The following is a 25,035-nucleotide window of genomic DNA, read 5'->3' on the forward strand; positions in this document are numbered from 1 at the left end:
TGGAGACTCACTACCTGCCTACCGACAGTGTTTTTTTTTTTTTTTGGTTTTTTTTGTCATGGAGGAGGAGGATTATTTTTGGTCATGTTTTTTCCCCTCCTCATCTTTACGGGTTATTCTGGAGCCAAAAAATCCCCTTAGGAAAGGAGAAAGGGGTTTATGAAAAAGTCAAAATGAATGGCTCACACTGAGGAAAAAAAAAATCCAAAAGAAATGGTCTTAAAATACTTTTTATGGGTGCGTTTAAGACTTACATTGTAACTTGCCTCAGAAACTCCTTCACACTGAAAATTTCTCACAACTTCGCTTCGCTGGTGCTCAAAATTAGACACTGCCTAAATTAAGAGTGATAAAAGTGTCTGTTTAACTGTAATAAAGGCACATCTTTAGAGGTTTTAAATGAACTGCTACAGTTTTAAAAGGGTACCTTAAAAGTTTCGTAATGTTTGCACTCATTTCTTGAATTAATCTTTACCATGTAGTCCTAAGCACTCTTAAGGTTCCCCTCAATTTAAATAGCCTTTGTGGGAAAGACAATAAATTAAACAAATAAATTCCAACACATATTTCAGACAGATTTTATTGTGTACTGTAGGTAAAATGGATTTTGGTTTTGTTTTATTAGGTATTAATACCTCTGATGAATCCTGTTCGGTAGCTGCTGTGACTAATGATGCATTAACGAAATCCTTTCCACCTCCTTGTCGTGATCCTGCAATAATCACCACATTAAATCTTCTGCAGCTCTTTCACCAACCTTGGAAAATGCAAATGTGACCTGCACTCCAGCTGGCATAAAAGTTAAAAGAATGTAAGCAATCATCACACTCCCACTCATCCCTGTGTTAACCACAGGTTTTCCAAGGGAAAATATTTGGGCAGCACGGCACGTTTCATGAGAGAATGCATGAAAAGCATGAGTGGCTGTTTCTCCGATTTAGGTGGGTGGCTGGCACAGCATCAGAAGCCATGCTGTAGTGTATATCAGCTAATACTTTTTCATGTACCGCTCAGAGTTGCTGGCTTTAGTGCAGGATGCAGACGCATCAAGGATATCCCAAAGCAGTGGAGCACAGAGCCACAGCAACCCAGAGACCTTACATGAACTAAGATTTGTACCGAACTGTGATATTTTCCACCCACTTTATATCAACAGAAAAGGACAAAGATCTGAAACATGTCGTCCAGACACTGGTAGCAACTGAGGCTTCGCTGAGGAACTGACCATGCCCCAACCCCGACTTAAAACGTGCTTATACAAGACCGTTTCACCTCATGCAGAAGGTGACTGAGGCAGAAAGCGAGCTGTCAGCCAGTCGCGTCAGGAGGGGAGGGCAGAGGTCCTACAGATGGGTACAAGAGAGTGCGGGAAGTCCACCAAGAGGACAATGTGGGGAGGGTGGGGCTTGGCACCAGTGTTCACCCATCATGCCATTCCACTCCCAGGACACTCGACTGTGCAAAGCACTGTTCCAACACTGTAATTTGGACTAAAAATATTGGACTTTCTTTCCTCCTTCCTTTTTTCTAAATACTGTGGCTACTTTTTTCAATCCTGTGGCTCACCAGAATGGTCGTTTGCCCCTATCAAAGCATACATGTGCAGGACCTCTCGCTGACTTGTGCCCATAGTTGTCTTGGTATCATGTTAACAGAGTGATAACGTGAGTCATTAAACCAGGGATAAAATGTCCTCTTAGAAATATTTTAAAAATCATGTTTTGTCTGGAGTGTGTTTTCATGTTGAAATCATTGTTAGATATCTGATGTTCAGACACATCTTGTGGTCAGTGTAGCAATTGGTGTGGATAACGTGCCGTGTTTGAACAGCTGTCATCCACCGTTTGTTGCATGAATCACAGTGTGTTTTTGTTCCGAACACACACCTAGTTTTATATTATCATTATAATGTGATGCAATATGAGCTGCTTTCCTAGCTAAGCGCCATATGCATTTAGTTTTTACAACAGAAATTCTGAATATTCACTCTAGAATAACATGTAAAAAACTGAACAATATCTGGTGGAAAATCTATGTGCTGCCAGATCATGTAAGCATGTCGTCCAAATGTGCACAGCTACAGTTTAAACTGTGTGTGTGTAAAGTTCTCCTTTAGAACATGACACAGCACATTACAAACATAATGTTTTAAAGCAGAGGTTGTTTCGATACAAGTTTTGGTATTTTGTTTCAAGTTAACTGAAACCGTAAAGCATGAGATGGGACCCCAGCTTTGTAATCTGCACTGTGCAATATATCATTAATATGCTGCAACGTTACCCTCAGGAATGTCATGTTTGTGGGTGTCCTACCCCAAAAAGTCCATTGAAGAGACCCGAACCTTGTCATTACAATTCCAGTGATAATGACAGCTTTGAAAAGCTCAGGGTTATTTCAGTTTTCTCTCCTTACTGTCATAGCAATTACCTTTAAATTTAGTCTTCAAACTCTGTTCATGATGCCAGAGCAGAGAGCGACCCTATATGATTCAGTTTACAGTAGTTACACCCAACACTTTTGCGATATCTACTTTTTTGTTTAATGAGTAATCTCCACTGGACACTCTGAGGCTCCTTCAGAAAGCTAAACAAGAAAATGGAGAGGATTCAGCGGTTTTGAGCTTGAATTATGACTTGCTCTAACTTTACATTGTTTCGTTTGGATGAGCTTCTTCGAAGATGTAAGCCAGCTGCGTTTACGTTGATCTTTGTGGTTTTCCCATAACTACAGCAAAAAACAACAGTGGGGATGGCAGCAAGTAACACATAGTTCTTTTTAGAACAACATGGACAATACCACTGAATGGAGCCAAATGTATCTCATGTCATCATGTGGGAGGAGATCATGTGCAAACAGATCCTGTTTGATAGAGCCCAGCAGGAGAAGACTGTAATTACAAGACAAGTGACAAATACAGCCAGGGCTGTCATGGCTGCTGAGCAGAACACACATCTTATAATCTCTCTTATAATGATTGATTGATTGATTGATTAAAACCTTACAAGAGAAACTCACAGGCGCTCTTTTGCAGGAACACAGATTTGAATGTAAAACTGCAACAAAATGAGTATTTTTAATAATAAGTGGACAATAAATAAATGCAAATAAGGAAACAGGGTCTGATTAAGGCAATCACACTCGGCTAGTGGTGGTTTGTCAGCGATTGAAACAAATTTGAGAGCTGCTTGACAGTGCCAGGTCCAACAGTATGCTGAAAGTTATATGTAGTTATTCTGAGATTATTAATACATCCCTTTAATGACAATGAATCACCAACAGTCTTATTAAGTGGTTTACTGTTAATGGACAAAAAAATGTCAAACATTTGCTGGTTCCCTGCCTTCAGTGCAGGGATTTGCTGATTGTCTCCAGTAATTGACAATGAAATGCAATATCTTTTTAAACATTAATAAAAACAAAAGCACTGAAGTTATTACTCACAGATGTAAAGTTGTTTAAAAATGCTAATGATATGCCTAATCACTTTCTAAAAGGAGATGGCAGTAAGGACATGCACATTACACTGAAAGATTACATTTCAGAACACTGGCAGAAGGTGGCTAGATTATTATGAGATTATATTATTAGTAGTAGATTATTACATTATTAGTGTTGCTGTCTCCATAGGACAGTCCAATTTACATTTTTTGTAAAGTATACAAAGATGAGCATTATGTAATGTCTGAGTGAACGTGAACGTCACAATACAAGGTTTAGCATTTGCATTATGTCTCATCGTTGTCGAAAGCTACATGCATTTTCCTTTGCATGCATCCATATGCATGCAGGCTATTTCTTTTTGTGTTAACCTGAAGTAGGCCTATGGTTGCAGTTAGAGTTAGTATTCTTTGTAGTCAGAATTTTAGTTAACTGTTTTATTTCATGTTTTCCTCTCTCTGTGTCTTTATGTTGTCATTTTGTTGTGACTTAAATTCAAATTTCCAAGGATGTCATAGATAAATTTTAAGATCCTGCATTCGACAGATATTAAAAATGTATGTAAAATGTAAAAGCTTCTAAACAATATCCTGTTGTGTATGAAAGGTGTAGTCTTACATGGGTTACTTAAGTTTCTTAAATTTCTTTGCAACAAGACCCTCCTTCTCTGGTACGGCGTCTCCATGGCAGCAACAAACAGACCTTCACAGCGGGTCACGCAGGAGCTTCCTACCGTAAGCGAAAAAATAAAAATATTGGGATAATCATCTCATAACATTTTCTCTGGGTTGTTTTGCGCAGTTTTTAGGTAGTTGCCTCAATATTACCAGTGATGCCGAAGAAGAAAGTCACCAAAGTAAAGAGGGCGAAAGCCGGGTAAGTTTACATAGACTACATTTGCGCACTCTTTTAAAACTGCGTTTAAGCTCAAGGACTACATTGTGTAATTTGTCAAAGGAAAGGGAAGAAAGAAGGCAAACAGGAGTCTAAAGCGGATAAAGAGTCGGACATGGAGAAGGCCAAGGCCAACGCTGCCCTATGGGAGCTGAGGTTACAGGTCACCGACCAGTCGCTCGTGCAGTACCGCGAGGCCTGCCGCAAGTTGGCACGCGCAAACGAGGACCTCACCAACCAACTTTACCGCCAAGAGAAGGACACACTCGACATAACTGACTTCCTAAAGAAACAACACGTAGCTAAAGAGGAGAAGGTCGGCGAATATTTTTTTTGTATGTGTAAAAATGAACAGGACCAAGGATTAACTCCAGTGCGTTAAACTAACTGTCCCTTCCTGTTTTAACAGATCAGTATGCTGCAGAAAAGCCTCAAAAGTCAAGAAGCACTCGCACGTGAAGAGCAAAACAAACTGGTGAGTCCGTTTTAAAAACACAACCACAAGAAAAAGAAAAGCAGCTTAAGCTTTCATTTGGAGCCCACAGTACATGCTGAAGCTAGTATGTTCGTAGTCTATATTATGATTTAATGTGCGCAACTTAAACCTGTAGCATCTCAAAAATGTGCTGTGCTGTGTCTTAACAGCTGTCTTGTGTGTAATTATGTTGACATTTGTTATGTAAGAAAACAACAACCAAACAAAGCGACCATAAAACAAAAAAACAAACCCTCACATTCCGAGTTACATGGTCTGTTATTTTTCATTTATGTCAGTTGCCACAGAAGAAAAGGCATGATTTAAAAGAGCTTGGTGAGGAAGAGGCAGTCACACTGTTGATCTTGATGTGTTAACCATACCTCACACAAATCCGTACTCCAAAATGCCAGCTGAAGTTGCATAACACGCACCAAAGGGGCTTATTTTGACTCCTTTTATCCTCACTGACCTCTGCTGCTTGTAGTTAAGATCAAGCTATCAACTGACTTGACAAAGTTTAAATGGCTTGACTGGACAAAAAGAGCACACACACACGTTCACACACAACTTTTGTTTCTTTTGCCAGCAGCTGTTTTCCATCTTCCAGTTCTTAGTTCATTCTGGTAAAATGGAGTCCAATAAGCTTCTGAGGAGGAAAAAGGAGGCATGGTCTGGACCAACTTGAAACATCCCTATTTTAGACATGTATGGAACTGTCACATATGTCCAGTTACAGAAAAAAAAAAAAATACTGTCGTGTGGTTGAGTCAGAAGATGTAACTTCAAGACGTGCTGTTCACAGCCCTTTTCTCATTGCGAGGAGATTAAATGGTTCATCTTGAAAATTGACTTAGCTAATGGAAAGTGCTCCATCAAAGGCGCTCGGGGAACATGAATGGCCCTGGCTTTTGTCTTAGGAGAGACACCATGAAACTTTAGTGTTGAGAAACTCACTCAGCCAAATAATTATTCCCTAGAAACGTTTCCAAGTGCTGTTTCTGCACCGCATGAGGACAAGACGGATGCATGCAACACAAATTGCTTTTTAAGTGTAAACTGGTGGATATGTTTTGGAAAGTTGTGCATTTGATAGATCATACAGAGTGGAAATTGCACGTGATGCAAACCAACTTGAAATAAATAAATACTGTAGATTGTTGCACTGATGGAGATGAGCGTATACAGAGTTGTGTGAAGAATAACGATTAGGCCTGAAGTTGTAATCAGATGGTTGATAGCCTCTCATTTAGTCGTCATGAAGATGTTTGTGGGTGCGTGTTTTGCTAGTCTCTCATGACTTTGGTCATTTTGTCACATTTTTGCTCAGGCTGGCTTTTCCACAGTAGCATCTTGAGGTATTTATCCTGACTGATCTTGGCTGAATTTGGTTTGCAAAAGAGTATGGCCCGTGTGAACTTTGTTACAAAAGGCTTCTTCCCTGACTGATACAAGCTGCACTGCTGCACGTTCCAGCGGCTCTGTAATGTAGACGAGTGGATGCATTTTTACAGGTGTGCATTTAACATGTTGAATGTTTCTCATTCTGTGCATCTAACTGTCCCAATGGTTTCAACAGGTTGAAAATTACACACTTCAAATCAGTGAGATGCAGGAGCTGTTCAGAAAGAAGTCCAGTGACTTTAACATGATCCAGGATGGAATGAAGAAGATTAAGGAGTTTCAGAAGAGAAAAGTGGAGATGGAGCAGGAGCTCAGTGATGTGAGGGGGGGAAGAAAAATCACAGATTGCTTTTTTATCATGATGTTAATGCTACCAATAACCATGAGTTTTTATTTTTAGATCAGAAAAAACATGGAGGCTTCTGAAAAGGAGCACAGGGAAAGCCTAAACAAAATGGAGAATAAGTTCTTCAAAGAAAAGGTATTATCAAGTCTAAAGGACTATAAAGGTCTGATCAAGTTTGGAAGATAATTACTAATAATGAGGTGAAATCACATTGAGATACTGTAGATCTGATTTTAAAACATATCAGCCAAACAGTTACTTGGTTATGGACACCTGGTCCCTCTGCAAATATGAGTGAGAAACTAGCCGGAGGGGCTGATAATTTGCTTGGTCAAACAACAAATGAGACTTGCGAATCTCCCTGCAGGCTCGCCTGGAGGTGGAAGCTGAGTGGAGGATAGCTCAGGTAGTGGAGGCGGCCCACAATGAAGCCATTGTGTGAGTGCGCCTTTACAGTCTAATTTTATTCTTTAATTTGCTCTTTGATGTGCTCACAACGCGAAGAAAAAATAATTTATTCACAGGATTGTTTATGTGTATAAATATATTTAACTAGAACTAATGTTATTTTCCTGACCGCACTGGTTGGTCATGTTCAGATAGTGTACTTCACTGAAGCCAATGATCACATGTTCAGCTGCCCCAGAATTTCCTGCAGGGAGGAGAGTGTAATATGTGTGTGTGTGGAAGACCATAGTTTATTACTTTTGAGGCCCTAAGATGTATATTTCACCTCTGCTATGTTTAGTTATTTTTTTACAGCTCGTAAAACATCAACATTGATACTGGTGTGGTCCTGCCGATTTGGTCTTAATGTCAATTCAGTGATTTAATTCTTAAAAACGCTCAGCTTGTCATTAAAAGTCAAGTGCACTGACACAGTAATTTCAGTTTGCCGCCTAGGAACCGAAAGACTGAGAGCAAAAATGTGTGATAGGCTTCGCATGATCAGAAGTCAGTCGTCTCTCTTTCAGAGTCTTGAATGATAAACATATTTCATAAGAAAGAAGAAAAGAATGTCTTTTTTGTTCTACTTGCAACACTTCATTCAGTTTAAAATAAGATGTTTATTTTAATAAATCTTTCAATTGATGTCTCGCAGATGTGTTCAGATTTTTCACTGACTCTTTTGTTTGTCCTTCCAACTATTTAGACAGTTGGACGACACGTCACGCTCCGTGTTCAAGGAGAACGTCCGTCTCAACGAAGCGCTGAAATATCACATAAAGGAGGCGGAGAACCTGCAGAAATTGACACATTCGCTGGTTAAGGAAAATGCATCCCTGGCACTGGACAAGGTGTGTTTGAACCACAGGACGGCAAACAGGAGCATCAGTATTAGGCACCGGCAGTCCGTGGATAGAGAGCATTCATCTCCATAAAGTCATTTTCAGTCATTTCAGTTATGAAACACTTGTGAGAGCTGTGCAGAATATATTTCAGGTGGTTTTTCCCTTGTGTTGTTTACTTGTGCTGACCCTGTGTATTTTGCTTGTGGTCCTACCCCCCCCTACCACCCCCACCTCATGACTACTACCCAGCCTCTCAGTGGTCAGTGGTTGTGGTGAGTTTCCACTGGTGTATGGGTTCAGATTTAGTGGCTTCTCCTTCACAGGTTTCTGGCACTGATTCTGTAAAACAAATAAATATTGGGCATATTAATCTCACCTCTTATGATGGCAGCTAATCAAGGGAGTAAATCCACCGTTAGCCACTCAGTCAACATCACAGGCTAGCACAAATCATTATCTGTTTCAGCTCTATATTAACATGTGAATGAACGAATTCTCCAAAGTTAGCTCGTTGTCATCAATGTTACTACTTTGCTTTTCTGTGTACTCACCCAGAACATATTTGAGTTGATGGTAAAGGAGAGCGCAGCTCAGATGGAGGCCCAAAAAGAGGAGCTCTCTAAACTGAGGACCAAGGTGGTTTCCCTGCAGCAGGCCCGGGAGCAAAAAGCTTTAGAACATGAGCGAGAGATGGAGAAAGAGAAGAAGACTCTGGTCAGTGTCCAGGCCAGCCAGGTGGAGCTGGACAAGCTGCAGAAGGTGCTTGCCATGCGGGAAAGGGAACTGGGGCACATAAAGCAGCTAGCCAGCACTATTGTAGAGCAGCGTACAGAGCTGGAGCAGTTCTTCCATGAAGCACTGGCTCAGGTGAAGCAGGAGATCATGGCCAGCAGGTTGAAATACAAAAAGGAAGCACTACAAGCTTATCGCTGGAGGATGAGAGAAGCCACAGAAGGAAAGCTAAAGTTCCCACCCATCCGCACCTTTCATAAAAGCTCCCACAGTACCAACTCTGTCCATTCAGACATGGAGGCAGCAGCACTGTGGTAGGTCCACTTCCCATCATTGCCATGACAAACAGCATGTCTTTGGGATATTTTTAATTCCTCAAGCTTTTTCAGTGGTCATCAAAGCCTAACAACATACTTGGTTCAGCTTGATATAATACAGCCTGTATATGTAAGAATGTGTCCACTAGTTGAGGTTAACATCAATTTTGGATTTTTAAGGTCTCATCAACCCGGCAGCAAAGTTGAAATGTCAGATCTCACTTGGGAGCAGAAGGAACGAGTGCTCAGGCTTCTCTTTGCTAAAATGAATGGCCAGAGGGAAAGGTAATAAAGCCTCCCAATGATTGTATCGTTTTTGTCTTAGCCGAAGACTTGCTGGCTGCTTATTTATCGCTCATTGACATCATCCTAAATAATACTGTGCAATCCACTCGTAATCCCCGAAAATGGACTGAAACGTCTGGTTGAATTACCTCTGAACAACAAAGTGCTGTGACACCAAGCAGTAGCTCAGGCTGAACTTCTGGTGACTCCTCCCTCTTTTTAATGTTTTAAACAGCCATTTTCTCAGCAGAAGAGGATACCATAAAACATCAGTTAGGCTTCAACCAATTTTCTTTTCCATCCAGCTGCTTAAAAAGAATGAAGAAAGAGTCTGGGCACAATAGTAAAAATAGGCCCAGCCACAGAGTCGTGTGCTTGGAAACAAACATCTGGTCACGTCGATTTGCTCTGAGCCTATTGGCTCCTCTTCATGTGCACTAGCAGTTTATTTTGTTCTTTGAACACTTGTGGTCAGAGAGCAGCTGGTAACATGATTTTCAGAAAGGAGTGTACAGGGGATCTGGATGTATGGAGCAGGCAGGAGGAGATGTATATTCATGTTAATGGTGGTCTGGCACCTAGTTCAGCAGAATAACACAGAACATTTGGCGACTCAAGAAAGTCAGCTGTCCAAGTCCATGTGTATCGTGCTGACCCAGAGTAACCTCGGTCCAAGACAGGCTGCAGACTAGAGTGCATAGACACCAATGTGCTAAAACATGTCTTTTCACTGTAAGGTTCTCTATTTAACTACAGCTCTGCATTTTCCTTATAGGAAAGCTAGCCAACGTCTAGCCCTGTCTGCCACCTCCGAGAAGAAGAGCCCTATTGACAGCGATGCTGCCGGGTAAGACATTAAAGGAATGTTCAAGAATAAAAGTTGCTCTTCATCCTGGCAATTATGAAGCCTGTGCAGATTTATTGGTCCCACATTCCATGTTTAGCTGAAAAAAGTACTGGCTGTGAGAACATAAGTGCCTACATGTGATTTATCAAGAAGTTGCATAATGATGAGTGTCTTCCAGAATTAGAGAGGAGCTCTCCCAGGCGACCTTCATCACCCAGGCGCCTGAGCCCGTTATGCCCTCGAACCCAAACAGCCTGCCGGATGTACGCACCATATGACCTCTGTGTGGCCTCTGTATCACACTCTGGATTGTCCGCCTCTGCTTTGCATGCTTCTCATAAGCGTTGACAGTGTACAGAAGAATACAAGAGATTTGCTTGTGCTCATTAAAAATGTATTACTGTGCATATATATACACACACACACATACTATATATACACACACACATGCAAGCCTATGCATGCCTGTGAGTATTCCCTTTCATACCCAAAGCTTGTTTGAATTGTGTCATAATCCCTTTAAAAGGATCTATTCCCTTAAGACAAAATGACTTTCTAACCACAAAGTGCTGATACCAAAATATGCACCAGATAATACACAAGATTGCTAAAGAGCCATTTGAAGGTGGATAAGTGGAATACAATGCAATGTCCCCAGCAACATTCATTCATGGGGATTATATACACTAGACTGTGAGTAAGTACACACGTGCTTCATTGTGGGTGTTGTATTTGACATTGATCCAACATTGAGTCAGATGTTTTGCATAGTTAGGATCTTAGCCACAGTGGTTTATATTTACAGAGTATCTGTACATACACATCTAATATAAAATCTTTAAAAATGTGTCATTATATATAATATAGTATATATGTGTGTGTGTACACACACATATATATAGTTATCTTTGTTGAAGAAGAGTGTTTAGGTCTTCGGGTTTATCCGTCCATGGAGTATTTAGCGTCCCATAGTAGGCATGGTAACTGCAGGACTTTTCAAGGTGGCATCTTCAGCTTTCCACTGTGAGGTTATAGTTTTGATCTGTGTATAGAACTGGATTCCCTGGAGAGAAAGAAATAAAAGCATTTAGACTGCCACGTGTGTTTTTCTCATACCTGTATTGACAGAACTCATTGGTTCATTTCATACTTGTTTTCCATAAAAGTTCATGTCCCCTCTGAAGGATCCCCTTGATCCAGTGAAGGAGAACATAGGCAGTGGAACAGGGATGGGAACATTCACTCCAACCTGTTGAAAACAAGTATTTTCCCTTTCATTTCCATAAGTGGAAGTTTTGTAAAACAATTCCCCAAAATCCTAAATTGCTAGGATGAGTAAAATGTGGCTGATGAGAGATGTGGTGTATCCATGCCGTTAAAAAAACAAGCTTACATGATGGCACCAAACAAAGCTAAACCTGCAGCTTATATTGCAGTTTTTAAAGCATAGCATGGTCTTATGAAAGGGAAGAAAAGGCTAAATAAAACATTTTGTTATGAAGGCACTGAAGCCATGGCATGGTTGGTTTTGAATGTTTGAAACAGCAGGAATAAGTTTGGACGCAGAAAGGCCGTTTGGCAAAGGTGCGGGGAGGGGAAAAAAGAGAAAGTAGATGTTTGTTGCATCGAGGTTTGGAGAGAAGGACAGCACATGTCCTGCACAGCATTCCCCGACATGTGAACAGCAAACACGGCATAACTAAGACTCCACAGGCAAACAAACAGGGTAAAGGCTGGCCGTATTTCTGCTTTAACGCTGAACAGGACCCTAGGAATCCCGTTTGAGTTTATTTTAAGATTTCCCTCCTCGAATGCTACCTGGAAAAATATTTCCATGTTCCCCCTGTTTTCACTGAACAGACACATATTTGCTGTATCTATTCGTAGTCCTGACCGGTGGGGAAGTGGAGGGAAAGGGGCTGCCAAATGTGTTTATTTTAGGTTACAGGCAAACAAGGCTAAACTTACATGGAAAATAATAGTTTTTTTTTTAAATGTGTGTGAAGGTTTTCAAACAGAAATGTGACAAGCTCCCTGCCTGAGATGCTGTGCGGGCTTGACAGGGGGATGTGAATATCTTCTTTCTCCCAAAACAGAGGAACACATTTGGAGGCGGCAGCCACTCACCTGGCCCACATCCACCTCGTGCGTGTATTTACGTGCAGTGGCGCCATTAGTGGTGAAGATAGCTGTGCCGTTGCCATAGGGGTTCCTGTTTACCAAACTGATGGCCTCATCCAAAGTGTCTGCAGCGAGAACAATCAACACAGGCCCGAAGATCTCTTCAGTGTAGCACTTCATCTCAGGCTGTGAGAGCACAAAAAGAGAACACTTTTACTGGCAGTTAGGTTTTACACAATGGTACTGGTACTGATGAAAATACATATTTGCACATACGGTGACGTTGCTCAGGATGGTGGGACCCACAAAGTTTCCATTCTCATAACCCTTGACTTTGACATTCCGTCCATCCAGGAGCACCTTAGCTCCCTCATCCACGCCACTCTGGATCAGACTACAGACTCTCTTCTTGGCTTGGGGAGAGATCAGAGGGCCCACATCTGCACCAGGCTGGTCTCCTAGCAGGGCCCAAAAACCACCAGCTATAAGGTTACATTCTATGGCACTTGCATGATGTGAGCACATTAAGGGCAATGACATTCAAATATGTCTTTCACCACAAACATGCAAAAGCCAGGACGCGGGGCACCCTGCGGCACTCCCTCAAAAATGGATACTTACGGGTTTCCTGTATAGTGCACAAATTAGAGTTTATGTCACGGCAAACATGGACAATCGTTCTCTTTTCTACTCCACATCAACTTCCTTTCTCAAAGGATCTGATGCTCTGACTGTTATTTAGGTCTGTGCCGCAGATCTGGCCACAAATTTGCAGCATGGCTGACTCAACGAACCCTCTTTGTGAAGTTACAACAGGGCAAAAGGCGAGAGGTGTGGTTAGGGCGGTGTGGGTGGCCCCGGGATGACTAAACCCAAAAGGCCCCCGGGAACTCAGGAGAAACAGAGGTGAAAGGCGGGGTGACGGGGCGCGGTACCTGCATTCACGCGCAGAACCTTGGCTCGCTCCACCAGCTCCGGCAGCCAGCTCTGTGCCTCACCCACCAGGATGGCTGTGGACAGAGCCATGCAGCGCTGTCCTGCTGCCCCAAACGCTGCCCCCACAAGCTGGTTCAGAGTGTTCTCCTTGTTGGCATCTGGCATTACCACACCATGGTTCTTGGCTCCCTATAGTATATGAGAAGTGGTTAGCCTTCTGCTGCTTGATCTTAAAACAATTGAACATCATACCAAGGAGTTGTAAACAAGCAGTCTACGAATTTTACATTCTAAATTTGTTCCATAATTTAGTTCATATGATACTGAAAGACAAATAATAGGTTAAGCTTCATTTTGTTGCTTTGCATCTTTTTGTCATGTACGAACGCCTTCCTCTGAAATACTTCTGGACAATGCGGATCAACAGAGCGGCTAAAACAAATTTGACTGCAGCAGCATCCAGGGTAGGATGGCTTACCAGGAGCTGGACAGGCTCCATTCATTGGGCAGTACGAGTTCGGAATTGGACTGTTGGTTTGATTGGTTCTTGTGTTTAAATAAGCTACGTCTCTCAAAGCAAATCAAATGTTCATTGCTGTAGGGTCTGCATACGACCAGAGGACCACATAAAGGCAGGTGCCCACTGTCATCAGACAAAAAAGCCTTTCAGTGCTTTAAGATTGTGTGTGATCAAAAGTGCTCTAAAATTACAGTGTAAAATTTACACCTTATCAGGGGTGAAAATCCTCTCATTTCAACATCAAAACACTTGATATCAAATCTCAGGAAACATCAACAATTAGGTTAATGTAACTGCAATCAGTCACATGAAATGAAGTATCTCCCATCAAACCATGTTTATGTGCAGCCAAGACATTATTGAGACAAGACATGTTTAATCTCCATTCATGACAATTGAAAACATTTGTCAGAAAAGTGATAAAAAAGTAATCAAATGTAATAAATTACAAGAACTTAAAACATTACATACATTACTTGTTAATTTTTTAACAGGGTAATTAGCAGTTTGTAACCTCTCACATTTAACTCTCACTGTAACTGCTTTCATCATACAGCAGGCAGTGAGGGTCAAGAATCTGTTGGACAATGCTGCCACCTTTTGGACATTTGGACACTTGGACCTGTGCTGCTGTTTCATTTCATACTCACCATGTTGGACTGGACTCTCTTGCCATTTTTGGAGCCCCTCTCGTAAATATACTCCCCAGCTTGATTCGAGCCAACAAAGCTGATCGCTCTGATGGCTGGATGGTCACAGATGAAATTCACAGCTGTGATAGAAAGACTGATGTAGTTATGCATTAACTTGGACCTGCTTTAAATAACCGTAATCTTTAAGCTGAGATAATGAGCCAAATATAGCATTCAGAAAAAAATAGTTTAAGCTTTCTCTTTCACATTAGTACAAAGTGAGACATTTTAAAATGAAACATTGTGTTTTGTGTTTACAATTTGTGAAAAGATTTTTGTCCTGGCTTTGATGCATGGCTGCCACTAAATACTAATAACCTGGCACATATTTTTATTAACTGGTGAATTGTTGTGTTTTGAAAATAGAGAAAAACATTCATTACAATTTCTGAAAGCTGAAACGGCACAATCAAATGTCGTTTTGTCCGACCAACAGTCCAAAGACCAATGGTACTATCATCACAAGTCAAAGAACAGCAGTAAATTCTCATATTAGAGAAGCTAAATGGAGCAAATGTGTGGAATGATTTCTTGAAAGAAAATTTCTGTCAATCAACTAATCTACTGATCAATTCATCTCCACTTGAATGTTAGATTAATGATGTATTTTGTCCCAAAAATTTAATCACATTTTACTACATGGAGTGTTAAAACAGCTGGTAAAAACACATCACATGCTTTGTTATCTAGTTGTAGTTAGCAATGAGTTTGTCCGACTTACCAACATTTAAAGAAGCACAACCAAGACTGGTTTTATCATCATTAATGTTGACATCAATTTCAGACACTGAAATCTGTTACGTCATTTTATCAAGCGAACACGTCCAGACCTCAGAAACTCTTACCGTCATGTTGGCCATGGATGATGTTGAGCGTCCCGTCTGGAGCGCCGGAATCCTGCAGCATCTTGGCCAACAACATGGTGCACGCCGGCACCCGTTCTGAAGGCTTCAGCAGGTAGGTGTTCCCGCACACCATGCCCATGGGGAACATCCACAGGGGAATCATGGCAGGGAAGTTGAAGGGTGCGATGCCGGCACACACCCCGAGGGGCAGGCGGTAGGTGTAGGTGTCCATGTCCTTGGTGATGGAGGGCAGGGTTTCGCCAAGCATCAGAGAGGTGATGCTGCAGGCGTGCTCCACAACCTCTGCAAAGAGAATGAATTAACACAGCGCGCAACACACAAGTGAATAGATTTTGGTTTCTTTTTGCAAGATGTGCCAAACTATGAAACGACTGTTGTATCTATACAAACTGCAATTGTTTAGTTTTTGTGTGGAAGCTAAGGTAATGGCTGTAGTGTGACATTTCTACAACTCTCTAAAAAAAAGACAAATGCAACAATGCAATTAGGCTTCTCCTTCAAGGTAGGATTGTGTCGTTCTTTTGTAATGCACAGAGTCAAAACTATCACTTTTCACAATAATTATTTAAAAGATAAGATGTCCCACTTTTCTTCTGAATCATAATCTGTACTGGTGATAGGAGTGGGGACAGAAAGCTAACTATTTTTTATCATTTTTCTTATCGAAACATACTCGTACAAATCATTCAAAGGGCTCATGAAGAAAGCTGCCCTTTGCTCTGGTTTAGTATAATTCATTAACTACCTGAAACCACAAAGTTAAATGCTACATAACATGCAAACGTTTACCTATTTGTCACCCTTTCTAAAGATATATGTGTGTGTGTGTGTGTGTGTGTGTGTGTGTGTGTGTGCACACGCGTGAGACAAACTTACGTAATCCTCTAAACACATCCCCCTCTGCGTCTGCAAGGGTCTTTCCCTGCTCCACCGTGATGGCCTTGGCAAGCTCTTTCTGAAACACATGACGACCCTCACGTCAGTCCTTTGTTTTCAGCTTTAGATTTAAGATGGAATCTGAACTAGAGTTTTAACAGCTATTAAATACAAACAACAGGCTCTGACCTAAAGTTGAAAGACTTATTTGTAAGCAGTCAAATTTAACAGTTGTTTCACTTAATAATTCATTAATAAATCAATAAATGAACAGCACTACACAGTAAGCTTTTGATTTCAGTTGCACCTTTTGATCTTCTGACTTACAATGTTGTCCTTGATAAGCTGCTGATAGCGCAGGAAAATCTGCTGCCGAGCCAAGATGGAGGTCTCGGACCAGGAGCGAAAGGCTCTGGAGCACGAGTCCACAGCAGCCAACATCTCCTCCTGGGTGGCTTTGGGGACACGGGAGATCACCTCATTGGTAGCCTGTAGAACAGAAAAAAAAAAGGATAAAAAAAAAATCCCATGAATGCACTACAGATTAATTAGCTCCAATCAGTAGGGCTTGTATAAGTTCATTAAAACAGTGGCTGTCAAAGTATTTCACTTCAAGAAGCCCTAAACTGACACAAATTAGAGCACCGATCTCCATCTCCAACAATTTTTTTATTATTATTATGTATTATTATTATTTTTTATTATTATATAACTGTAAACAACCCATGACAAAAAGAGTCATGCATTCAGTCACTGTTTTACTCATGAATATAATTATACTGCAAATAAATGATTCCTGCTTTTTGCTGGAGACCCCCTGGTACCCCCTCAAATGCTCACTGCAATAAACTTCAAATAAAAGGTTAACAGATTTCCGATTGTTTATCAGATATATGGGCCATAATTCTACAGGAAAGGGACAAATAACGGGATTTTAAAAGTTAAAACTTGTTATCCAAGTGTTGGTCAGATTTAATAATATTTATCATCGAAAAATATACTGATTTTGGTATTGAAAGACACTGCTCATAAATCTGGTCATATGACAAGCCCAAATATAAATTTGCAATTTTGCTTCGAGTTAATGCATGATGTTTACACAGTGTGGTGGTCCAGACCAGGTGAAATACTTACAGGATTGTGAATATCCAGCCACTCTGAAGTCTTGGACTCAACGAACTTCCCATCAATGAACAACTTGGTGGTAGGCTGTGAGGAGACACGTGCATTTAGTCAGCAGGTTCATTGCCACTGTACGTTAAATATAATTGCAGACTGACAATTAACACTGTTCTTAACCCACCACTGAGGAGGAGGAGTAGGACATGCGGCCAACTCTAAGAGGCACCTGAGAAAGAAACACAGCATGGGGTCTGATATCATCAAATGCCATAAATATTATCTATTGATTCAAATACAATACGTGTAGGTTTGGTTTACATATTTTGAGGAACATGAAATACACAATACGAGCTGTTTCCAGTTGCAGCCAGATTCCCCCTCCAGATTAATGAGCAACTACAAAGTGTGGAGTGTAATGAAAAGGCCTGAAGGGGACAAAGTCAAGCTGACCGGAGTGAACTGGAAAACTGAATGCAGTCCAAGCAGGTACATTACAGCTGGCACTTAAAGTGTGAGCTGTCAAACCACTCTGCATCATTTGCAATGGAGGAGCGTTTAAAGATGAAAACCTTCTTACCTTTGCCTTTACCACGGACCTTAATGCTGTTGTCGCCATGGTGGATATGGTACTGAGTGGAGTCAATTGATTTGATCAACTTCACAACTAGGATGGTGGCCTGCAGAAGACGACATTCGGCTCCCTGCCTCACACAGATGTATTACCTGTGGGAGGGCTTTGTCAAAATCACAGGCTCGCTATTCGCTGCGTGCTCGCACGCCCATAATAAGCGCCCTCTGATTGGTCAACGTTGTGCGCATTCTATCCAATCCCTAGTAGAGATTAACGATATCTTGCCTTAGCTGTGGAGCTCGGCTAATCATTGGATTAAAATGAGTTAGCAGTCTTCAATTTATTGGCTGGAAAAGTTATGCAACCAGGAGTTGAACTATGACCAAAAGCTAAGCTAAATAACGGGAAAGCTAGCTGTTTTGCTCGGGGTGTTTTAGCGATGCGCACATAATGTTGTACACATGTGCTCTGTAGGAGGGGTTTTGCCGTGAAATGCGACACAACCGACATCTGTTTGAGCGAGTAACGACAACATTATCACAACCACAACAATGCACTTGTCCTTAGCTCGCTTCACCAAGGTACAGTATTAACACCGTGGATTGTTTGCTAAGTATGTGCACCATGTCACTAAAGTAAAGCAAATGAAGCCCAGATTTTGTTTAGTCATGGACCAAAGAGTAGGTAGGAGGGATTTTAGGAGAACATCCTATTGGCTGCTGCAAACAAGAGATGAGACTGGAAAAAACGCTTGCAATAGAAGACCCAGTCTAGTTGAAGGAAAAGTAGAAGCCAAAAAGCTATGGCAAGCCAAACTAAGGTGAACCAGCAGACGAGAAGTTCAATATTTCATGTGATGTGTCTTCAAATGGACTGAGTGTTATCTGTTTTGCCATTTCTGAACAGCCTGTTCTGTACGGATACTTCAGAAGCTCCTGCTCCTGGAGGGTTCGCATTGGTAAGTCATGCTACATCATCTGACTTCTTAAGTTGTTATTTAAAACAGTTTGGATGTCAACAAGATGATCATTAATTTTTTGTGCACCAGCTTTTGCTCTTAAAGGTATCGAGTATGACCAGGTTCCGGTCAATCTAATCAAAGATGGAGGTCAGCAGGTATAGTAGATTGACAGGACCCATATCCATGCAGAAAAAGCTTACAGTACATCATGATTAGCATTAGACATAATAAAGAGGATTGAACTGTCTTAAATGAACACTGGCTGGATGTACATGTTTTTAAACATCTTCTGAATTGCCTCTATGTGATCAAGCTCACACAAGAGTACAAGACAGTAAATCCCATGCGACAAGTGCCTGCAGTTGAAATTGATGGCGTCACCCTCTCTCAGTCAGTGAGTGCCTAAACTCTTCACTCGTGTAAAGTGTATTGTAGTCAGCCAGCTGGAATGCTACTGAAAATGGATTCCTGCTCGCACAGCTGGCAGTAATCCAGTACATTGATGAGACAAGGCCAGGGCCTCGGCTTCTTCCAGCGGACCCAAAGAAACGTGCCCAGGTCCGGATGATAAGTGATCTCATTGCCTCGGGGATACAACCTCTGCAGGTGAGAACAGCACAGTCCAAGTGATTGTAACGCCATTTTGGATGACAAAACTCAACTGTTGCAAGTTCAGACCATTAATTCATTCCTGAATGTTTCAGAATTTATACGTGATTCAGAAAATAGGAGCAGAAAAGGCACAGTGGTCTCAGCACTTCATCGATCGTGGCTTTCAAGGTTGGTGGAAGATTGTCTTCTCAACTAAAGAGCTCAAGTTATTCTGAGACTCATCACTTGACTGCCTTTATAATTTTATGTGCATCTTTATATTGCAGCTCTTGAGCCCATTCTGAAGCAAACAGCAGGGAAATACTGTGTAGGTGATGAGGTAAGAGCATGGCTTTCATGTTAAAAGCATGACAACAGTGTGATAAACTACAGAAACTGTACATCTGACTCATTGGTCACCTTCTAGATATCGATGGCAGACATCTGTCTGGTCCCACAAGTCTACAATGCAGAGAGGTATGTAATCAGACACTTCATAAAAACTGCAGTATAAAATACCACATCACTACTCTGTCATCCTGAATAAGAACATATCAACGTTACGTGACATCCTGTGGTTGACAGTTGAATCATGTCATTGCATTTTCCTTTTTCTTTACATGAAACCCATCCGCTCTGTCCCAGACCCTGCTGAACTTTAAACACCCCTATGCAGAGAAGCATGACCCCTCTCTGTCTTTAATCCCTACAGGTTCAAAGTGGATGTCGAGCAGTATCCGACTATCAAAAGGTTAAATCAAGCCTTACTTGAGATTGACGCTTTCAAAGTGAGCCACCCGTCTCACCAACCTGACACACCTGCTGATCTGCGTGCATAGAATTACAACTCAGCAGCTCTACAGGCCGTTGAATAAAGTGCTGTGAAAATGATCCTGTCAGTGGAGTTACTTTAAATAACAAGGAAACTGAGTTAAATGTTTATTAGCATTTTATTAGTTTATTAGCACTTTATTCATTTATCCAGTCTAGCACTCTCCCCTGAAAAAACATACTGCTAGGTGGGGATGAGGATACAGAGTGTAAAACATGCAGAACAGTGATTTGTTAAGCAAACTGCAGAACCTCTCAGCTCTCCTTGTGCAGCATACTGCCTGTGTGGACTATGGGTAGTTATTAAGAGAGACTCAAAGGAATAAAAAAAGCTATACTAAGGGCTAAACTGCAGAATACATCATGCAACGATCATATAACGTAAAGACAAAGCGACTATATAAAATCACTTTACAGACTTACAGACACATACACGTTAAGATACTGTTGTTTTTCTATCACATTATCAAAACAGATCACAGCATCTCCTCTGGTTCAAAATGAATCAATACAACTGTCCTGTTCGGATCCCTTCCCTGATGGATCCATCATTTGTCAGAGGGAATCTCCACTGTGCACTTGACTGTGTCGTCGTAGAAGGTGCCGCAGCAGTCTGATCCACCAAACACCAGCAATGTGCACTGGACGCCGTCCTTTTCGCCTTGTTTGTTTTTCTCAGCGTCTGTTAGTATGGAGCAGCCCAAGTTCATCATGCTGTGTCCTGCACGAGGCTTGGAGCAAAGCAGAGGAGACGCCAATGAGCTCCACAGGTTGGTGTCTGAGGAGAAATCAAAGCAGGGGATTCACTGTACACAACACCTGATTTGTGATTCATTAGAACACTATGACCAAAATCAATTTCAAAGCCTTTGTAACACCAACCTTGTTTAACAGTTTTAATAGACTTAACTGCATTCCTGATGTAGTCTTTTTAAATTTAATATACAATCTGACGTGGCACAAACTCACCAGTGTTGAAAATATGTACGTCCTGCAGGGCTCCGATGGCACTGCAGCCTCCACAGATTAAAATCCTGTTGTCTGACACTGGTAGAGCTGCATGAAACCTGTCCATGTACAGACAAGGAAGTTTCATTTGTACCCTTAATGTTCTAAAGGCAAGTTGAGCAAAACATTTATTCTACTCATTTCTTTATTGCTTTATGTTTAGCTAAAAACCTAAGAAACAATGCAGAAAGACGATCTATTAACAGAGGTTATATTTTGTTAAAACCCTTAAAATTCTAATGCAGTTCTGGCTGGCCAAGACAGCAGAAACAGAAAAAGACCAGATGGCTCTGTCGATGACATCTATCAAGGTTGATTAGTCCTGTACTCACCCTCGAGGCAGTGGTGGCATGTTCCCACACTTCACAGCTGTGTACTCCATGAATCCTTTTCTCATTAAAAGAAAAAAGTATCAGTTTAAATATAGACACAAAATTATCGCCTAATGCAGCCACTGGATCTTCATCTTACCCAGATCTAGAATGTGAAGGTCATTCAGGTAGGTAGCAGTCTTCCGTCCTCCAAATATTATCAACTTCTGTGACATCAGTGTGGCAGAGTGTCTGCTCCATGCAAATATAAGCATGAGAGTAATATTTAAGTAAAATAACAATATTCGAATGACAGAAAATTTACTGCGCTCATTTTGAAAAGACGACTGACCCGAAGCGAGGCAGGGGTTTGTCCCCCTCCACAATCGGCTGGTACCAGAGCTCAAACTCAGGGTTAAAGATGTACAGAGCGTTACTGCACGATTTATCCCCAGAAGAATGGCTTGGCTGAACTCCACCGAAGACAAAAAGCTCTTTCTTATAAAAGGTCGCAGAATGATATGCCAATTTTGGAACATTTCCTCTTGCCTAAAGTGGGCAAATCCACACAAAAAAACCAAAGGAAAGCGTTACCTTTAACTCTGCTTGGGTGTTTGTAACTACAAGACTTTAGCAACTTGTGACAAACCCACAGTGACAAGCCTCCACCTCCAGGTCAGAGTATTGAGGATATACAGTTCGCTGTAGCGATGACCCTCCCTCAGGCCGCCGTAAACGAAGACGGACTTAGAGTCTGGGTCATAGGTCGCAGAGTGTCCTCGGGAACAGGGTGGTACAGGTCCAGAAGCAGAGGAGTTCATGGGAAACCAGAAGTCATTGTCTGAGAATTCAAAGAGTTCAAAAGGGAAACTGAATGTGGAAAAACACATTGCGTTCAGTGTAAATGTGCTAAATGTGAAGATATTTCAGGGTTTGGTACTTTGTCTTACTTCCTTCTTATGTCGTAAACAGTTTTACCTCATGGCCTTTACGGACATTAATTAATAAACATTATATGACCAAACAAATACTTCAGCACTGACCTAACTCAAGCTTCCACAGAGAGTCCTTGCAGTAGTTTTGATCTGCTGCCTCCCCTCCGATGAGGATGGCCGTGTCAGGGTCACTCAGACACATGGTGTGGCTCCAGCGCTTTGAGGGACACACTGAAACTAATCACAATCTCTGTCAAAATTCATTTTACACATTCAGACATGACCACAATGGTTGTTGGGTTCTTCTTTCTGACCTTCTCTGTTCTCATTCTTTATCTGCACGGTCATTTCTTCCTGACTGCTCATCCTGGACAGCCTTTTTTTCTTGGGAGTTGAAGCCTGGTCTATGTCCTCTGCGAGACTGTCCATGTCCTCAGAGCTCCACGTCAGATGGCCTCTCTTACTAATAACTGTCCGTCTGGGTGTCTTATCCTTTCAGTTGCACAGAGAATATCATGAAACAAATTTACGTCACACGCATGCAGACATTTAATCGTTAACGCGACTCTTACCGTCGGCCAAACTGGGGGCTTATTTCCCATAGTGGAATCACTGGTGTCAATTTTATTTACTTGGATCTCAGCATAGCAGACACTATCACCCAAATGCGAGGAGTTGGCAGTTATCTGCAGGGCAGGCCAATGGCAAAATGTTGCAATACAAGTGTAAATAACTCAGAAGAACATTTTAACCGTGCTGATCTCACCGTTTCATTTCCAGCGCTCTGTAATGTGCAAGAGAGATCAGTGCTATTGTGTGATTCTGGGAACAGACATTTCCTTTGCACCAGAGGAGTACTGCTGAAGACACTGCTTTCATCCTGTGGCCGGTCACAAGTCATTACATGGAACAAAAACAGCAAAAATGTAAAATATGATCCAATATGATGCCTTTGAAATCTGGATTTGTCGTGCATATGAGATACAGTTTAAGCTTTTGAATGCTTATGGTTGTTTTCCTTGTTTTGGACATTAAATGGAAACAGTTAACCCATGTCTTTACTAACAATTGAAACCTACCTCTCCACACACTGTGAGCACAATCTTTCCATAAACTCCTTTCCTTCCTCTCTCGGCTGCCACTGTGGCAATATCAGTGCTCCAATCACCCTCCCAGGTCAGACACCTGGGTTCAAAGTCGATTTTACCAATTTAGTCAAGAGTTTTTTTGTGTGTTTTTCCATGTATTGCCTTTTCTCTACATACCTTGCTTGAGCTGACAGGGTCCCAATTTTCTGGGCCGGTATTTCTGCACTGACCACAACGTCTACTGATATTGTCTCACTGCATTTCCACTCTCCAAGACCAAAGATGACCAGGTGTTTGGGAAGAGGGAGTGGGATGTGGACTTGAAAGCACCTTCGGTTGGATTTGCTGCGGGCGGTGAGACCGGAACAACATGTCTGAATTGTTTCTTCACTGTGAAAACTGCTGTGTATTCCATGTTATCCGTACAGGCCTACCTAATAAATTGACGGGGGGCGTCACGAAGGGACCAAAGCGCGTAAAAACTCAGCTTCCCCATGTTGCTTGTCAAGAAATTTTGAAAGCAAGCCGCGAGCAGAACGTTGGTTGCAACCTCGAGCTCCGGTCACGTCTGATTGGTTGAGTCGAGCTCGAGACCGCTATGAAAACGCACACGTGAGACCGAAGTATAATTAATTTATTAATCACCAGGACACATTGTTGAACACCTGCGCATGGCTAGGCGTTACTGAATGGCTCTTTCGTAACAATGCGCTTTATGTTTACTCGAGCTGTTTTCCACCTCTTATGTGTCTTTTTCTATTAATAGCTTGTCTGTTCAGGGGGAAGAAGAGCTAAGAGGGATCAGTGATAGAAGAAATAAAAGATTTGTATTTTTCTGCAACATTTTAATGATTTATCGTTTTAAACTATTGACGTATTCAGTGATGTTTTTGACTTTGGTAAACCTTCACTCTTTGGGACTCTAAAGTGGTTAGGGTGGTGTTGTGCTGGTTTGTGATATCTTTCTGCCCCCCTCAAGCACAGTAAGCTCTATGTAAGGACAACGCTTTCATTATAATGCAGTTCAGTACCAAAACACTCAACTGGTCTCAAATATGCTCTCAGAGTTATTGGGCTCTATAGACATATCAAGCAATGAATAAATAAATAAAACATGCACTATATTTCGCTGGATTTATGACTACATTCAAGTTGCTGCATATCTCCCGTCCACAACTTTTAAAATCATCAAAGTTTAAATGAATGAATGTAGCACTTTGAGTTCTAGCTAAGCATCACAATGATGTAAGAGTATCTTTGTCCTCCTGCTTTTTAGAAATCCAATAAAATGTATGTTATTCTGGGTTCTAACTGGCCTTTGTTGAGAGCTGAAAATAAAACCTGGTTTCATCAACACCCCTGTAACAATTACATCAATCCCCTAATGCCACAATTTAATGGAAACACAGGGGGCCATCCACCTTCTAATCCTGGATCAGCAGTAAGACTGTTACGAAATGATGGTCTCAGGTGAAATGGACAGATTCAGTTGGCTGGAGACCATACACACACACACACATCAGCTGTCTAAATTACACCTCTGAAGTGTCATGTTACAATGTTTACCTGCTCTTAA

At 41.5% G+C, this 25,035-nt stretch overlaps 4 protein-coding genes across 7 annotated transcripts; 2 read left to right on the forward strand and 2 right to left on the reverse strand.

The window, feature by feature from the left end:
- Positions 1–3,838: 3,838 nt before the first annotated feature.
- On the forward strand, positions 3,839–11,128 carry si:ch211-163l21.10 (basal body-orientation factor 1). Its single transcript, XM_046412726.1, has 11 exons — positions 3,839–4,314; positions 4,396–4,648; positions 4,742–4,807; positions 6,387–6,530; positions 6,612–6,692; positions 6,925–6,995; positions 7,711–7,855; positions 8,405–8,895; positions 9,079–9,183; positions 9,959–10,030; positions 10,209–11,128. The coding sequence occupies exons 1-11, from the start codon at positions 4,271–4,273 to the stop codon at positions 10,306–10,308; spliced, it is 1,572 nt and encodes a 523-aa protein (XP_046268682.1). The 5' UTR covers positions 3,839–4,270; the 3' UTR covers positions 10,309–11,128.
- aldh6a1 (aldehyde dehydrogenase 6 family, member A1) lies at positions 10,744–17,899 on the reverse strand. The gene is made up of 12 exons (XM_046412725.1): positions 17,741–17,899; positions 17,345–17,389; positions 17,176–17,250; positions 16,369–16,530; positions 16,042–16,120; positions 15,145–15,447; positions 14,258–14,379; positions 13,087–13,276; positions 12,428–12,609; positions 12,158–12,337; positions 11,181–11,279; positions 10,744–11,093 (listed from the first exon to the last, which is right to left on the reverse strand). The coding sequence occupies exons 1-12, from the start codon at positions 17,777–17,779 to the stop codon at positions 10,989–10,991; spliced, it is 1,581 nt and encodes a 526-aa protein (XP_046268681.1). The 5' UTR covers positions 17,780–17,899; the 3' UTR covers positions 10,744–10,988.
- Positions 17,900–18,105: 206 nt separating this feature from the next.
- On the forward strand, positions 18,106–20,177 carry gstz1 (glutathione S-transferase zeta 1). Of its 2 annotated transcripts, none has more exons than XM_046412728.1 (9): positions 18,106–18,315; positions 18,641–18,692; positions 18,783–18,850; positions 19,009–19,089; positions 19,176–19,301; positions 19,400–19,475; positions 19,574–19,626; positions 19,714–19,763; positions 19,999–20,177. In XM_046412728.1, the coding sequence occupies exons 1-9, from the start codon at positions 18,286–18,288 to the stop codon at positions 20,123–20,125; spliced, it is 663 nt and encodes a 220-aa protein (XP_046268684.1). In that variant the 5' UTR covers positions 18,106–18,285; the 3' UTR covers positions 20,126–20,177. The 2 variants fall into 2 exon arrangements, with proteins under 2 accessions (XP_046268684.1, XP_046268685.1); XM_046412729.1 differs by lacking the exon at positions 18,106–18,315 and adding an exon at positions 18,419–18,554.
- A 40-nt stretch (positions 20,178–20,217) lies between these two features.
- zgc:163014 (uncharacterized protein LOC100038766 homolog) lies at positions 20,218–24,069 on the reverse strand. Of its 3 annotated transcripts, none has more exons than XM_046412723.1 (13): positions 23,894–24,069; positions 23,637–23,804; positions 23,451–23,556; positions 23,138–23,251; positions 22,944–23,057; positions 22,686–22,863; positions 22,480–22,602; positions 22,090–22,277; positions 21,789–21,985; positions 21,597–21,688; positions 21,458–21,512; positions 21,087–21,184; positions 20,218–20,895 (listed from the first exon to the last, which is right to left on the reverse strand). In XM_046412723.1, exons 1-13 carry the CDS (start codon positions 23,953–23,955, stop codon positions 20,666–20,668), a joined length of 1,725 nt encoding a protein of 574 aa, XP_046268679.1. In that variant the 5' UTR covers positions 23,956–24,069; the 3' UTR covers positions 20,218–20,665. The 3 variants fall into 3 exon arrangements, with proteins under 3 accessions (XP_046268679.1, XP_046268678.1, XP_046268680.1); XM_046412722.1 differs by having other exon boundaries at positions 22,480–22,608; positions 23,894–24,068; XM_046412724.1 differs by having other exon boundaries at positions 20,653–20,848; positions 22,480–22,608; positions 23,894–24,068.
- Between the last annotated feature and the right edge of the window lie 966 nt (positions 24,070–25,035).

This window comes from Scatophagus argus, chromosome 15, assembly GCF_020382885.2.
Source record: "Scatophagus argus isolate fScaArg1 chromosome 15, fScaArg1.pri, whole genome shotgun sequence".
NCBI lineage: Eukaryota > Metazoa > Chordata > Actinopteri > Scatophagidae > Scatophagus > Scatophagus argus.